The 15,155-nt window shown below is 44.5% G+C and overlaps 1 protein-coding gene across 1 annotated transcript in view; it reads right to left on the reverse strand.

Annotated features, from left to right (window-relative positions):
- Positions 1–14,736, reverse strand: part of LOC133442482 (NACHT, LRR and PYD domains-containing protein 12-like) — a gene marked incomplete at its 3' end in the record, with an annotated part of 28,625 nt that extends 13,889 nt beyond the window's left edge. Inside the window, exons 1-3 of the mRNA XM_061720492.1 lie at positions 14,504–14,736; positions 13,744–13,863; positions 11,286–11,347 (exon numbers count right to left, since the gene is read on the reverse strand). Coding sequence (XP_061576476.1) covers positions 11,286–11,347; positions 13,744–13,863; positions 14,504–14,652 — 331 coding nt within the window. The remainder of the gene's footprint in view (positions 1–11,285; positions 11,348–13,743; positions 13,864–14,503) is intronic.
- Positions 14,737–15,155: the final 419 nt, after the last annotated feature.

Here is a 15,155-nt window from a genome sequence, read left to right on the forward strand (position 1 = left end):
AACAGGAGGAAGGTTACAGCAACGGCTAAGAGCAAATCGCCTGAGGACACAGGGATTCTACTGGAGAACAGATTAACTCCACTCTCTCAAACTCCAGAATCCCTGAGAGAAGGCTCATCTTCCGGCTCCAGAGACAGGTATGAGGCTAAATCCATTGCTAAAGGGCTACAGGCAGAGCTAACGTCTGGGCCTCGTACGCTGATAGTGGGCGACGGAGCTGTCAATGAGATAAAATCATTCTGCAGCAAAAACTCAAAAGTACTGTGTTTTACCAACGACATGGTGTCTGATATCACAAAGAAGATCCGGAGCATTGCTGCAGAGCATCCGACAGCTAAAGCTGTTGTCATACACACAGGAGCCCTTGATGTTGTGAAGCAACAATCGGAGACATTAAAGCAAGACTTCACTGATCTGATGAGCACAGCTGCATGTTTAAATACAGAGGTTTTTTTCAGTGGACCTGTACCGACGGTTCGGCAGGGAGATGAGACATTCAGCAGGCTGATGGCGCTAAACAGATGGCTTAAAGATGCATGTGCTGCTCAATCAATTAACTTTATTGATAATTTCTTCATCTTTTGGGGTCGCAAGCATCTTTTTAAGGCAGGTGGCTCTCGTTTGAATAAGGCTGGTGGACAGTTATTTTGCAGCAACATTTTCTATCATCTACGTCACAAACAGGCCCCCACCAACAACAAGAGGCAGGACGTTCCAAAACAACTGATAAGGCGGCGCTGTGATGAGAACACTGAGACAAGGACTGACCATGGAAAACTGAGTCAGAGAGAAACTGCATCATCATCCTTATCCTCACCCCAACAGGGGGAGTCTCCCCCAGCCCCAACAGGAGACAGACCCTCACCCCCGAGAGCCCACCCAGCTTTCTGTCTCCAGGCAGTCAGGACATCCCACTCCTGGAATTCACTGACAGAATGAAAAGCCTGGTGAAGGGGGCACGGTGGCACAGCTGGTAGTGCAGCGGTCTCACAGCAAGAAGGTCCTGGGTTCGATTCCCGCCGGGGGACGCTGTGGGTGCTGAAGTGCGTGTTGGTTCCCCCATGACTTCGGTGCCCACACCATGGGTGGGGTTGGCGAAAGGATCTTTCTGTGTGGAGTTTGTATGTTCTCCCCGTGTTCCCCTGGGTAGTGTGAGCTACCCTCACAAAAACATGCACACAGTCCTGGGCTATACATGCCCCCTCTGGCCAACCGGGGCGCCAGATGGGATGGGGAGGATCCGGCCGGAATAACGTGATCCTTCCACGCGCTACGTTCGGCCGGAGAAACCCCACCCTGTCTGGTGAAAAGATGCGGCCTGCTCACTCCTCAGGTTAAGGAGGAGACCTGAGCTCAGTGCAGGGCCCTCCCGGGGTTGGTAGAGGATGGCAATGCCCAGGACTGTCACTTAGGTAGGAGCACGGGGTGGTAAAAATGGGAAAAAAACCGGGATAAAAATATTAAAAAAAAAAAAAAGAAAAGCCTGGTGAATATTGGATTACAACTAACACCATGCCAAAATCCTTTATCTAACCCCCCACATCGCCCAACCCCTCCCAAACCACAACCTCGGAAACAGCGGTCAACCAAAAGTCACCCCCCCCCCACCTCCTCTGAACTACCGTATCAGTGATGTCTGATATGGGCCGGGTCCAGGTTGTGATGTCAATGTTAACATTGTTCTGTCCCAGGAAAAGTCTGGGCCCCATGGAGTTAAATCAGCGTTCTCTATCCCTGTGATAATAGGTAACAGAAAACTGGTGAGAAATGAAAAAAGTTCAGTTAAATCTGCTAATCTGTTGAGTATAGCATGTCATCCTCGAATCTCACCAGTGTCTCCTGTTAAGGATTTACATGTACATTTAGCCCTTTTAAATATCAGGTCTCTGGTTGGCAAATCTTTCTTAATCAATGATTTTATTAACGAGCGCAACCTTGATTTTATGTTTTTAACTGAAACTTGGTTAAGTCAGGATAATAGTGCAGCAGTTCTTATTGAGTCAACACCCCAGAATTTTAGTTTCTTGAGTGAAGAAAGAATACATAGGAGAGGAGGCGGAGTTGCCACTCTGTTCAAGGACAGCTTTCAATGTAAGAAAATGTCTTATGGTAAATTTGATTCCTTTGAATATGTTGCCATTCAGTTAAAATCCCCCTGTCGAGCAATCTTAGTGACCATCTACAGACCCCCCAAATATGATGCAAGGTTTTTTGATGAGTTTGCCAAACTACTGTCAATTATGTGCATGGATTTTGATTGTGTTGTTTTAGTGGGTGATTTTAACATTCATGTTGATAATCCCAAAGATGGGTGTGCTAAGGAACTTTTAAATATTCTGGATAATTTTGGGCTTTCCCAACATGTCACAGATTCAACGCATAACCGAGGACATGTTTTAGATTTAATTATTTCCAAGGGTCTTAATATCTCAGAGGTTGTGGTGAACGATGTTGCTCTGTCTGATCACTACTGTGTTTTGTTTAAAATGACCACTCAGTTCTAGTTGATGACCTTGTTAACAGTTTCAGTTCCAATGTTATGACTGTTATTGATTCTATCGCCCCAATTAAGACCAAAGTTCTGTCCGGGAGGAAAAAGTCACCCTGGAGAAACGCCACACTAGTTAAAGAACAGGGAAGGATATGTAGACAAGCAGAACGCAAGTGGTGCAAAAACAAACTTCAGGTATATTACAACATTTATAAAGAGAGTCTTCGCAACTATAACCAGAAACTGAAGAATGCAAGGCAATCGTATTTTTCAGAGATTATCAGTAGAAACAGTAATAATGCTCGCACACTGTATTCTGTGGTAGAAAGAATGACAAACCCCGCAGCCTCAATCCCACTTGAACTGCTGTCAAAAAAGACCGGTAAAGACTTTGCTGACTTTTTCACAAACAAAATATTACAGATAAGACAAGCAATGTGCAGCTCCCCCTCAGGAATGATAACACTCTGGCCTTCCTATCCTTTAGTAAAGCTGGGACAGTTCAGCGTTTTAAATTACAAAACCCTAACGGAAACAGTTTCAAAATTAAAGCCCACAACATGCTGTCTTGATATTCTGCCTTCAAACTTTTTTAAAACAGTTTTTAACTGCATAGCGCCGGATGTATTGCAGATAATAAATACTTCTCTTCAAACAGGCCAGTTTCCCCAGGCCTTGAAAACTGCAGTAATAAAACCTCTTCTAAAAAAATCTAATCTGGTGCTACAACACTTAGTAACTATAGGCCAATATCAAATCTGCCATTTTTGGGGAAAATCATTGAAAAGGTCGTTTTCTAGCAAATCCATGCTTTTATGATGCAAAACAACCTCTTTAATGTATTTCAGTCTGGATTTCGGCCACACCACAGCACTGAGACTGTACTCATCAAAGTCCTAAATGATATTCATCTGAATAATGATGCAGGCAAATCATCTGTTCTGGTATTATTGGATCTGAGTGCTGCATTCGACACAGTTGATCATAACATTCTTCTCAGCAGACTGGAAAAGTGGGTGGGACTTACCGGCACTGTGCTTCAATGGTTTAAATCTTACTTGCATGATAGGGCCTTCTTTGTGCCAATAGGAAACCATGAGTCTAAGAGAACCAAGATCACATGTGGGGTTCCTCAAGGGTCCATTCTCGGACCGCTTCTATTCAACATCTATATGCTACCCCTAGCTCAGATTATGGAACATCACAACATTTCCTACCATACTTATGCTGATGACACACAGCTCTATATTTCAGTGTCACCACATGACTACAGTCCCCTGCTCTCATTGAGTAACCATGACTACAGTCCCCTACTCTCATTGAGTAACTGTATTCACCAAATCAATGAGTGGATGTGCCAGAATTTTCTCCAGCTAAATGCAGAAAAGACAGAGGTGATCATTTTTGGCCCTAAAAATGAAAGGGAAAAGATCAGCGCTCACCTTGGCTCAATGTCATTGACAGCTACGAATCAAGCCAGAAATCTTGGTGTAATTATTGACTCAGACCTGAACTTCAACAGCCATCTAAAGTTTATCACTAAATCTGCCTATTACCACCTAAAAAACATTGCTAGAATTAAGGGGATTCTGTCTAAACAAGACATGGAAAAACGTATTCATGCATTCATTTTCAGTAGGTTGGATTATTGCAATGGCATCTTTACAGGCCTTAACAAGAAATCTATCAGGCAGCTGCAGCTGATCCAGAACGCTGCCGCCAGAGTCCTTACAAACACCAGGAAACTGGACCATATTACACCAGGAAACTGGACCATATTGCACCAGGAAACTGGACCATATTACACCGGTCATGAAATCACTACACTGGCTTCCAGTTAGTCAAAGGATAGAGTTTAAAATCTTACTGCTGGTCTACAAAGACCTGAATGGTCTTGGACCAAAGTACATGGTTGATCTGTTAGTTCCTATGAAGCTCCCAGACCCCTGAGGTTCATCTGGATCTGTTAGTTCCTATGAAGCTCCCAGACCCCTTAGGTCTTCTGGATCTGGTTTGTTGTGGTTCCAGAACCAGAACCAAGCAAGGTGAGACAGCGTTCAGTTATTCTGCTCCTCACCGGTGGAACAAACTTCCTGTAGACCTGAGGTCTGCTCCAACTGTAGATCCTTTAAATCAGGGTTAAAAACATTACTGTTTACTCAAGCGTACTCTTAAATTAAACTTACCTGCTGTACTCTACTGCCCTTATTTTTAACAGACTGTGCTTTTTATTATTTTACTTCTTTTCTTATCATCTTATTCAATCATATTTGTTATTTACTGTCTAATTATGTCGAATTATTTACTGTCTAATTATGTCTTGCCGCTTTTAATGTCAATGTAAAGCACTTTGAATTACCTTGTGTTGAATTGTGCTATACAAATACATTTGCCTTGCCTTGCCTTGCCTATATGCAAAGTTATATCCTATTCAGCAGTTCAGCTATAGGTCAGCTGTTTTTATCTAGTCACAGAGTCAGCCTCTGTTTATGGCTCGACTGTTTTCTTTAGATGCAGGGTTTGGATAGTTCAGATACATAACATTTGATAAGTGAAGACGTTGGGAGAAACAGATGTTTAGCATTGGGGGGGTCTGATCTGTGATCTGGGTTGACACCTCAGGTGGGAGACAATCAGAGGAGATGTGGGTGTGACATGTTCGGCTGTCTTTCACGCAGCTGCTCCACCAATGGGGTTCAGGTACTAAGGACATCTCCCTTTTAGTATAAATACGACTGGATTGATGACCACTGCGTGCATTTCTCTCCTGAGAATTGAACCTCCAGCCGGAAAACATTGTGCATGATATAATTAAAGCTTGTATTAACTTCTATTTCACTGGTTTTCTTATGGTGCACCAGACAAACAAACACGAGGATTTTACAATTTGGTGACCCCGACGTGATCTGGCTGTTTCCAGGAGGAGCCTGACTGTGGAATCACGGAAGAGGAGCGCTGGAAAATTCATGCAGACAACCAAATCTGAATAGTCAAATAAGGTAAGCAGAAACCGCTTGATGAATAGAAATCTGCACATTGGATTTATCAAATTAATATTGGTTGTCTGATTTTCTCAAGCTCATAAAGATTAAAAATAGATTTTGAGACATTTATTGTTTGTTACATAGATAGGTTAGACTTTTGGGTGTGTCATGCACAGTGTTTACATTTTTTTTTTACGTTTAATTGGAAAATCCGAGTTGGGCTCGGTCAGTCGTTTGACTGTTTCAGTTTAGATTAGTAGTCATAGAAAATCCAAGGTGGGCTTGGTTATTTACACGGGTTAGAGTCCCTCAGGTGCAATCCTGTAAACGCCGTATTTTTCTGTTTTAGTATAGCAAAAGCAAACCTGCAGGTGAAGGTCAGGGACCTTTGGGGTCGGGGACCCCATTAGATAAGAGGTTTTAAATTGCCCGAGAAACTTAAATGGTGAGGGTGTGGCCGTGAAGATACTAAGATCCATGTTGACACGAGCCAAGAGCTGCCAAAGAAACATAGATGTTGATGGTGAGCATTTGAGGATAAGGAATAGGACTTTGATCGGCCTTTGTGACATTACATGTAACTCAGCAACTGCTGGCGCGCCTGCGATTGTGTGAGTGTGAACATGTACTGCTGTTTAATTTGGGTAGTTAGAAAAGCACTTAAAAATCCAGGTTGAATTCGGTCAGCTGTTAGTAGTTTAGTAAAAGAAAGAAATAATTTTTGCGGGTGGCTTTTTACTCCGATTTAAATAGATGACCCATTAGCAGAGGTGTCAAAAGTATTCACATTCATTACTCAGGTAGAAGTATAGATACTAGAATTTAAAAATACTCCTGTAGAAGTTGAAGTACCAACTCAAGATTTTTACTCAAATAAAAGTATAAAACTACTGGTTTCAAAACTACTTAAAGTATAAAAGTACTGGTTTCAAAACTACTTAAAGTATAAAAGTAGAAGTAATGTTAGGGGGAAAATTAAGGACAAAAGCCATTGAAAATGAATGTATCTTAGTATAATGCAGGAAGTGATGTGTTGTGAGATGGCGCCGCCTATGGCTGCTGTGTTGGTTCTGTGTACTGCGCTCTGTTTGTTTTGTGTTTGTGTTGTACCTGTTACCTGCTTTACCTCTTACACTAAAGAGGAGCTCTGGCTCATCGGGTGTTCAACCCCATCGGACATTTTTCCCACTTTACTCACCCGTTCCACGGATCTCTCGGATATTCTGGTGAAGGGAACCGCGTTTTTCGCCAGGGTTGTGCGTTGGACTAGGCGGCAACAGGGGGAGCGAGGTGGCTGCCTGGTTCGCCTCCGCCGGCGGGGATTACGTCCACCGCTTCCTGGAATATTCCCTGGAAACGTGAACTCTATTCCTAATAAAATGGATGAACTCCGGTGGCTGGTTGCCAGGAGCAGTGAGTTCCGATCCACGGCTATTTTTGCTTTTGTAGAGACCCATCTGACGCCATCGATTCCTGAAGGGGCATTGGAGCTGGATGGCTTTTTTAGCTGGATGGCTTTGGAGCTGGATGGCTTTTCCGCGTTCCGCGCCGACAGGGACTTCGAAGCGGTAGGCAAGACGCGTGGCGGTGGACAGATGTTTTTTGTAAACAACCGCTGGTGTTCTGACGTGACAGTGCTTCACCAACACTGTTCCATGGACATTGAATCCCTCTTCATCCTCTGTCGCCCATTCTACTCCCCCCGTGAGTTCACCTCGTTCATACTCGTGTGTGTTTACATTCCACCGGACGCTGACGTCACCGCAGCGGTAGACACACTGGCAGACCAGCTGTCGAGCACTGAACGCAGCCACCCGGACAGTTTTGCTGTAGTTTTGGGAGACTTTAACCAGGCTCATCTCAGCCGGGCTCTCCCCAAATACAGGCAGCAAATTACATGCCCAACTCGGGGTGTGAACACTCTTGATCACTGCTATTGTACCATTCACCAGGCTGACCACTCTGTCCCCCGTGCCGCTCTGGGCTCATCCACCTGATCCCTCGCTATGGGCAGAGACTAAAGCTCTCCAAACCTGTAGTGCGGCATTTCAGAGTGTGGTCCAGTGAGGCCTGTGAGAGTCTCCGCGCCTGGCTGGAGAGGGCAGGCTGTGACCAGGAGTTTGTCCAGTGGGCGGGGCCTGAGGCTGGGAACAACTTGGATGAATACACGGACACTGTGACATTATTCATCAGCCTTGGCGAAGAGATGTGCGTTCCCCTCCGCTCCAGAAAGACCTTCAATAACGACAAGCCCTGGTTTTCTGCCCACCTCAGGCGGCTGAAGTCGGAGAAGGAGGCGGCCAGGCGTAGTGGGGATGCGGATCGGTTCAGACAGGCCAAGTACGGGTTCGCTAAGGCAGTGAGGGCAGCAGCTTTCTGAGGGGAACTCCTCCTCTGTCTGGAAAGGCCTGAAGAATAACGAACTGTAAACCAAAGCCCCTCAGACGTCTAACAACCTCCCCCTGGCAAATAAGCTCAACAAGTTTTACTGCAGGTTTGAGTGTGAGAAGTTCCCCCCGCCCTCTCCCTCCACCCCCAGTGGAGGGAGTCCATCACAGATCCTGTGCTGGACCCGATGCACTACGCACTCGATCATCTGGATACTGCAGGCAACTATGTCAGGTTCTTGTTTGTGGACTTCAGCAGCGCCTTCAACACCATCCTCCCATCCATCCTGGAGAACCAGCTCTCCCTGCTGCAGGTCCCAGTCCCCACTAGGAGGTGGATCACAGACTTCCTCACCAACAGGACCCAGCCAGTGAAGCTGGGGAAGTGCATCTCCAGCCCCAGGTCCACCAGTACCGGCTCCCCGCAGGGCTGCGTTCTGTCCCCTCTCCTATTCTCCCTTTACACCAACAGCTGCGTTTCCCTCCACCCCTCGGTCAAGCTCCTGAAGTTCGCTGACGACACCACCCTGGTGGCCTCATCTCCAGGTGACACCACCCTGGTGGCCTCATCTCCAGGTGACACCACCCTGGTGGTCTCATCTCCAGGTGTGACGAGTCGGCCTACAGGAGGGAGATGGAGCGGTTGCTGAGTTGGTGCTGTCACAACAACTTGGAGATTAACACCCGCAAGACAGTGGAGATGGTGGTGGACTTCAGGAGGAACGCAGCCCCTCCCCTTCCCATCGTGCTGGGAGACACACAGGTGGACTCTGTGGACTCTTTCCGCTTTCTGGGAATCAACATCACCAGGGACTTGAAGTGGGAACTGAATTCCACGGCCCTTCTGAAAAAAGCCCAGAAAAGACTGTTTTTCCTCTGACAGCTGAGGAAATTCAGGCTGCCAAGGTCCATGATGGCCCAGTTTTACACAGCCATCATTGAATCCATTCTCACCCACTCCCTCATTCACCTGGTTCCCCGCTACAGCAGCAAGGGACCTCCACAAGCTGCAGCGATTGATACGCTCTGCAGAGAGAGTGATTGGCTGCCCCTTGCCCTCCCTGAAGTCCCTGTACGACTCCAGGGCATTTAGGAGGGCTAGGAAGATCATGGCCGATCCCTCTCACCCTGGCCATGGCCTCTTCACCGTCCTCCCCTCTGGTAGGAGGCTGAGGCTACCTGAGGCTACCTAAGGCTGTGAAAGCCACAGACTCAGCCTCTTCCCTTCAGCTGCCAGGCTCATCAATGACTCAGGTTCCCTCGCCCCTCTCGCTTCTTAGTGACAAAAAAAAATCAAAAACTGGACTACAACTTATTGTATTCCTGCACTTTATTTTTACTTTATTCCTTCACTGTGGTGTCTGTGATTTATTTATTTATATGTGAAAATAATATTCCGAGTGTGCACACTGTTACCACCATGACAATTTCCTATGTGTTTAACACAAATGGCAAATAAAAGCAATCTGAATCTGAATCTGAATCTGAATCTGCAAATATATTAAAGAAGCATATATGTGTACTATTGAGCATTAACATGTGTTTCAGAGAGCAGGAGATATGATGACTAGTTGTCTATAAGTATTGTAATGGTGCAAAAAGTCAAACTTCAGAGGCATGTTATCATTTATCCTAACCTTTATTGGAATGTACATCCAAGTTTAGTTGCAGGAATCTGATGTAAGAACAAAACTGGACATGAACATCTGAAACAACCACAACTAAATTCACTCTATCCGGACGGAGCAATTTAACTGGATAGTTTTTATTAAAGGCCGAAATGAAATAGAGTAACAAGGATGTTTTTAAAATGTAAAGAATAAAAAGTATAGATAATTGCGTCAAAATGTAAGGAGTAAAAGTAAAAAGTCGTCTGAAAAATAATTACTCCAGTGAAGTATAGATAACCAAAATTTCTACTTAAGTAAGGTAACAAAGTATTTGTACTTCGTTACTTGACACCTCTGCCCATTAGTAAAAAGAATAGGAATATGTCCCACAAACAAACCACTCAAGGAGGTTGGATCGCCTGGAAAAGTTTCAGACGAGATCTGAACCGTACGAGGAGAAACGCTTATAATTCCAGAAACAGGGACACTGAGGAGGACGTCCTCAGATGAGCAGAATCACAGGAATCTTCAGGTGAACTCATAATCCCACAAATCCATCCCAGGAGGAGCTTGGAAACGCTTCAAGACAGAGGAACAACCTCCCCAGAACCGGGCCAGGGCGGTTCTGGGGAGGATTTAACCATGTGGGTCATTTTTGTGAGCAGAGCACCATGTGCTGTCAGACCAGCCTTTGACCTTGAGTGGAAGATGGAAACTCTCAGTCTTCTGTCCAGCTTCATGCTTTTTACATGTCTCCATGGAAACAGAATTGTTATGTGTAAGAGGTGATATCAAATAGAATAAGCACCGAGGCAGAACTCCTTTCAACTGCTTTATTAGCAACCCGGCTCTCACACAGACTATACGCAGCTTAACGTGGTGTCTTCTCCTGAACACTTCTACAGACCACTAGGGTCCAGATCCAGACCTGCAGGTCCTCTACAGACCACTAGGGTCCAGATCCAGACCTGCAGGTCCTCTACAGACCACTAGGGTCCAGATCCAGACCTGCAGGTCCTCTACAGACCACTAGGGTCCAGATCCAGACCTGCAGGTCCTCTACAGACCACTAGGGTCCAGATCCAGACCTGCAGGTCCTCTACAGACCACTAGGGTCCAGATCCAGACCTGGACGCCATAAACCAACGTACGTCCGGAACCACAAAGGATGATGGTCCATGTTTGAACAACTGGACACAGAAATGACAAACCGAGCGTACGTTCCGATGCATCAGAGGTTTTAAAAACCTCTGATGCATCGGCACGGCTGTGAGGTTAATCAACCCTTTTGAATTAAGTTGTCCTTATGAAACTATCAAAATCAAGTCAAGTCAGAGAGCTGACTGTGTTTTAGACATGCTTATCACATGTTACCAGTTACAACAGCCCCTCCCTAAACTACTCAGGGGTTTGGGCTGGTCCACAACTGTCTCATGGTCAGTTGAACAATTCTGTTGGAACACCCTCAACAGAAAGGATGTCTGTTTGCTCTGCATAACACAGATTAGTTGTTCTTCAACTGAAATGTCCTGTTTATCTGTTTGTTTCCTCCCATTGTCCATCCACTGTCTACCATTGGTTGTCTTAACATAGCCGACGCCTGTCAGTTTTTCAATAAATACCTGATGCAAAAAGGGAGCCGGCAAGCATTTCGTCTAGAGCCAGAGGGCGATGTTGCTCAGCAGGGCTCCGACTATGCTTCCCTTCTGCAGAAAGCCTGACAATAATTTCTAACAGTTTCTGTGTCTTTCCTAAGTTATTAATTTATGTATGTTGATTTAGGAACCTAACAACGACAGATGGACGGTCTCACCTTGTGGAGAGCTTGCTCTGGATCCCAGATATTCTGATGAAGTCGACTGGTCTGAGCTCCGTCTGCAGAACCAGCGTCCATACAGAGTTTATTGGAAAAAACATCTCACATTTAATATCCACAATAACTGAACTGAACTATGGGTCAGAAAATCCATATTTCTACTTTATCGTTCACATTTTAAAACTGAATAAGTCTTTACAATCTGTCCAAATGCCTTCAGAAACAAAGCAGCAGGAGACTTCATGGCCTCAGCTTCTAACACTGACCTATCTATCTATTCTAGTATTGATCAAGTCCTGCACAAGCAGAGGGGATCAATCTCATCCTTTTGTCTTTATTGACTGTAGTTTGTGCAACCTTTTGAAATAGATTGTACGCACCAATATCGTGGGAGCTGACAGATGGAGATTCTTGTACAGGCTGACGTTTTCTACAGACTTTTTTATGCACTTACAAAGCTAAGATTTACAGTTTGTTTGTAGAGACCCAATAATCCACAAGGTGTACTGACGATAAAGGACTATTCTATTATAGTCTATTCTAGGTGTGTCCTTACAATTAATGTAAAAGGAAATCAGGATTAAAAATGCTGACCATAATTCTTATATCTGGATACATTTGACACATTTTTAAGGTTTCCCAAAAACCAGAGAGAGCAGGAGGAAGTGGGAACTTTCCCTACGAAGGGAGAGGTTTCTCCCTCTACAGGAAACTGCAGTGAGATTTCTACTTGGTGGTTTCAACAAGTTCCATGTCTTGATGGATATTTATCAAGGGAAATAAATGTAAATTAAAGCTGCAAGCAGCGATGAACGGGCCCTCGCACTCACGGCCACCGCCCCATAAGCATATCAGAAATGACACCACCCACGACTTCCTATGTCAAGCCATTCAAAAGATATAGCAGAAAAAAGGGACAACCAATCAGAAGAAGGGGCGGGGCTAATTCAGGCCAATGAAGGTCAAGGACTCCATACAGAATCTGATGACACCACCCACGACTCTCTATGTCAAACCATTCAAAAGTTATAGCAGAAAAAAGGGACAACCAATCAGAAGAAGGGGCGGGGCTAATTAAGGCCAACGAAGCTCAAGGACTCCATACAGAGTTCCATGACACCACCCACAACTTCCTATGTCAAACCATTCAAAAGTTATGGCAGAGAAAAGTATTCTAGGGGGCGCTGTTGAGCCGTTAGGCCACGCCCATTAATGCAAACCATGAAATATCTAATTTATCGCCAAGTCTGGCTTGCATGCAAAATTTGGTGACTTTTGGAGAACTATCAAATATGGACCAATCAGATTTCAAAAATGGCCGACTTCCTGTTCGGTTTCGGTCATGGCTCCAAGAGACTTTTCTTTAAGTTGTGACATGATACAGGTGTGTTTTGCGATTTGCGATTTTCGTGCATGTACATCAAACCGTATTGTGGGGCTTGAGGCACAAAGTTTTCCGGGGGGCGCTGTTGAGCCATTTTGCCACGCCCATTCATGCAAACCATGAAATATTAAATTTATCGCCAGGCCTGGCTTGCGTGCCAAATTTGGTGCCTTTTGGGGAACTATCAAATATGGACCAATCAGATGAAGGGGGGGTGCGCTTGTTGGCGTCTAGCGTCGCCACGGTAACACTTTTGAAAGAGAAAAGTAATGCGTGTAGTCGCAGGATGGAGACGCACATTTTGATGTATAACACACCTGGGTGCACGTTACGGTTCGGGCTGAATTAACTGCCGAAGGAATGGCATAAATTGCGCCAAAGTGACACGATTAATTCAAAATGGCCGACTTCCTGTTCGGTTTCGGGCATGACGCCAAGAGACTTTTCTTTAAGTTGTCCCATGATACAGGTGTGTACCGATTTTCGTGCGTGTACGACATACCGCATTCTGGGGCTTGAGGCACAAAGTTTTCAAGGGGGCGCTGTTGAGCCATTTTGGCACGCCCATTAATGCAAACCATTAAATATCAAATTTTTCGCCAGGCCTGACTTGCATGCAAAATTTGGTGACTTTTTGGGCACTTTTAGGGGGGCAAAAAGGCCCTCCTTTCGTCAGAAGAAAAAAGAAAGAAAAAAAAAAAATTCCTACAGATACAATAGGGCCTTCGCACTGAAGGTGCTCGGGCCCTAATAAATGTCAGTTTTATGTCCAACAAGTTACAGACATTGAAAAGAATAATGAGAGCAATTGTAAATTAATAATATATGTATTAATATTGTAAAAAATAACTTGAATTATTACATGTTTAACATATAATAATTCAATTTTATTATATTAGTGATATTCCCATATACATATATCCCCCCCCCCCACACACTCACACACACGCACACACACACATGCACACACACACACACACGCACACGCACACGCACACACACACACACACACACACACACACACACACACACACACACACACACATAATCAATTAACAACATTTGTCTTACCTTGTGTCTGAAGGTCCAGGTTCTTTACTGAAGACTATAGGATGCTGTTTAGACCGGTCACTCTTCAGAGACAGACAGGTGGATCCTGGAGACTCTGGTCTCTGACTGCAGTACCGACCTCTGCAAACACAAATTCACTCAGTCACTCGTAATATTGATGATGACCACTGAAGAAGATCTACACCAGGTTCTCCAACCCTGGTCCCCGAGAGCCCCGAGAGTCCTGCATGTTTTAATGTTTCCCTGCTTCAGCACAGCCTCATACACATGACTGATACAAATGACTGGTACAAATGACTGGTACAAATGACTGGTACAAATGACTGGTACACATGACTGGTACACATGACTGGTACAAATGACTGGTACAAATGACTGGTACAAATGACTGGTACACATGACTGGTACAAATGACTGATACGAATGACTGATACACATGACTGATACACATGACTGATACACATGACTGGTACACATGACTGGTACAAATGACTGGTACAAATGACTGGTACAAATGGCTGGTACAAATGACTGATACAAATGAATGATACACATGACTGGTACAAATGACTGATACACATGACTGATACACATGACTGGTACAAATGACTGATACACATGACTGATACACATGACTGATACAAATGACTGATCTAGATATTGATTTATTCTGTATATCTATTAAATAAACCACCACATACAGAAAATACTCAAAATACTCATGATGAGTCATATCATCAGTTACCATCAGTTGTCTTACTTTGTGTCTGAAGGTCCAGGTTCTTTACTGAAGTTTAGAGGTAAATCTCTGGCCCGGTCACTCTTCATAGACGGACTGATGGATCCTGGAGACTCTGGTCTCTCCTCCTCTTTCTCCACACAATCATCCATCTTCTGGACTTCAGTCATTCAGAGACATGAACCAGAAACACTCACCATCTTTGAATCTGTAGACAGAAACTTTATTAAAACACCACTAAGTCATGAAATACATTCTTTCACCCTCTTTTCCTGAAGGACTTTGTCAAAACTCCTGAGGTTGAAGAAAGAGGTTTTACTGATACTGACGATAAGAGAGAATTGAAACTGAGTCGCCTCTAATTTGATTCCAATCTGTGAAGCCGAGTATTCACCTGGACCTCAGTGTAATAGTGGATGTGTGATGTAGGGTGTTGAGAGGAAACGTAGACCAACCTGTGAGTGTGTCATGTGATCAGAGCCAGAATACTCGTTAAACATCCCAGACAGAATTCAAACACGTGATCATGAAAATGAGTGAATGAACTTGTGTCATGGTGAGCTACAGTCCTGCTGGAATGTTAGGAGACTGGAATCGTTAATTGTTCTGTTTTATTTGAAGTACTAATTTCTCGTCTACACCAAAACTTATTTAATATCAGGGTATATTTAAT

The sequence above is a fragment of the Cololabis saira genome, chromosome 4 (assembly GCF_033807715.1).
Source record: "Cololabis saira isolate AMF1-May2022 chromosome 4, fColSai1.1, whole genome shotgun sequence".
Lineage (NCBI taxonomy): Eukaryota > Metazoa > Chordata > Actinopteri > Beloniformes > Belonidae > Cololabis > Cololabis saira.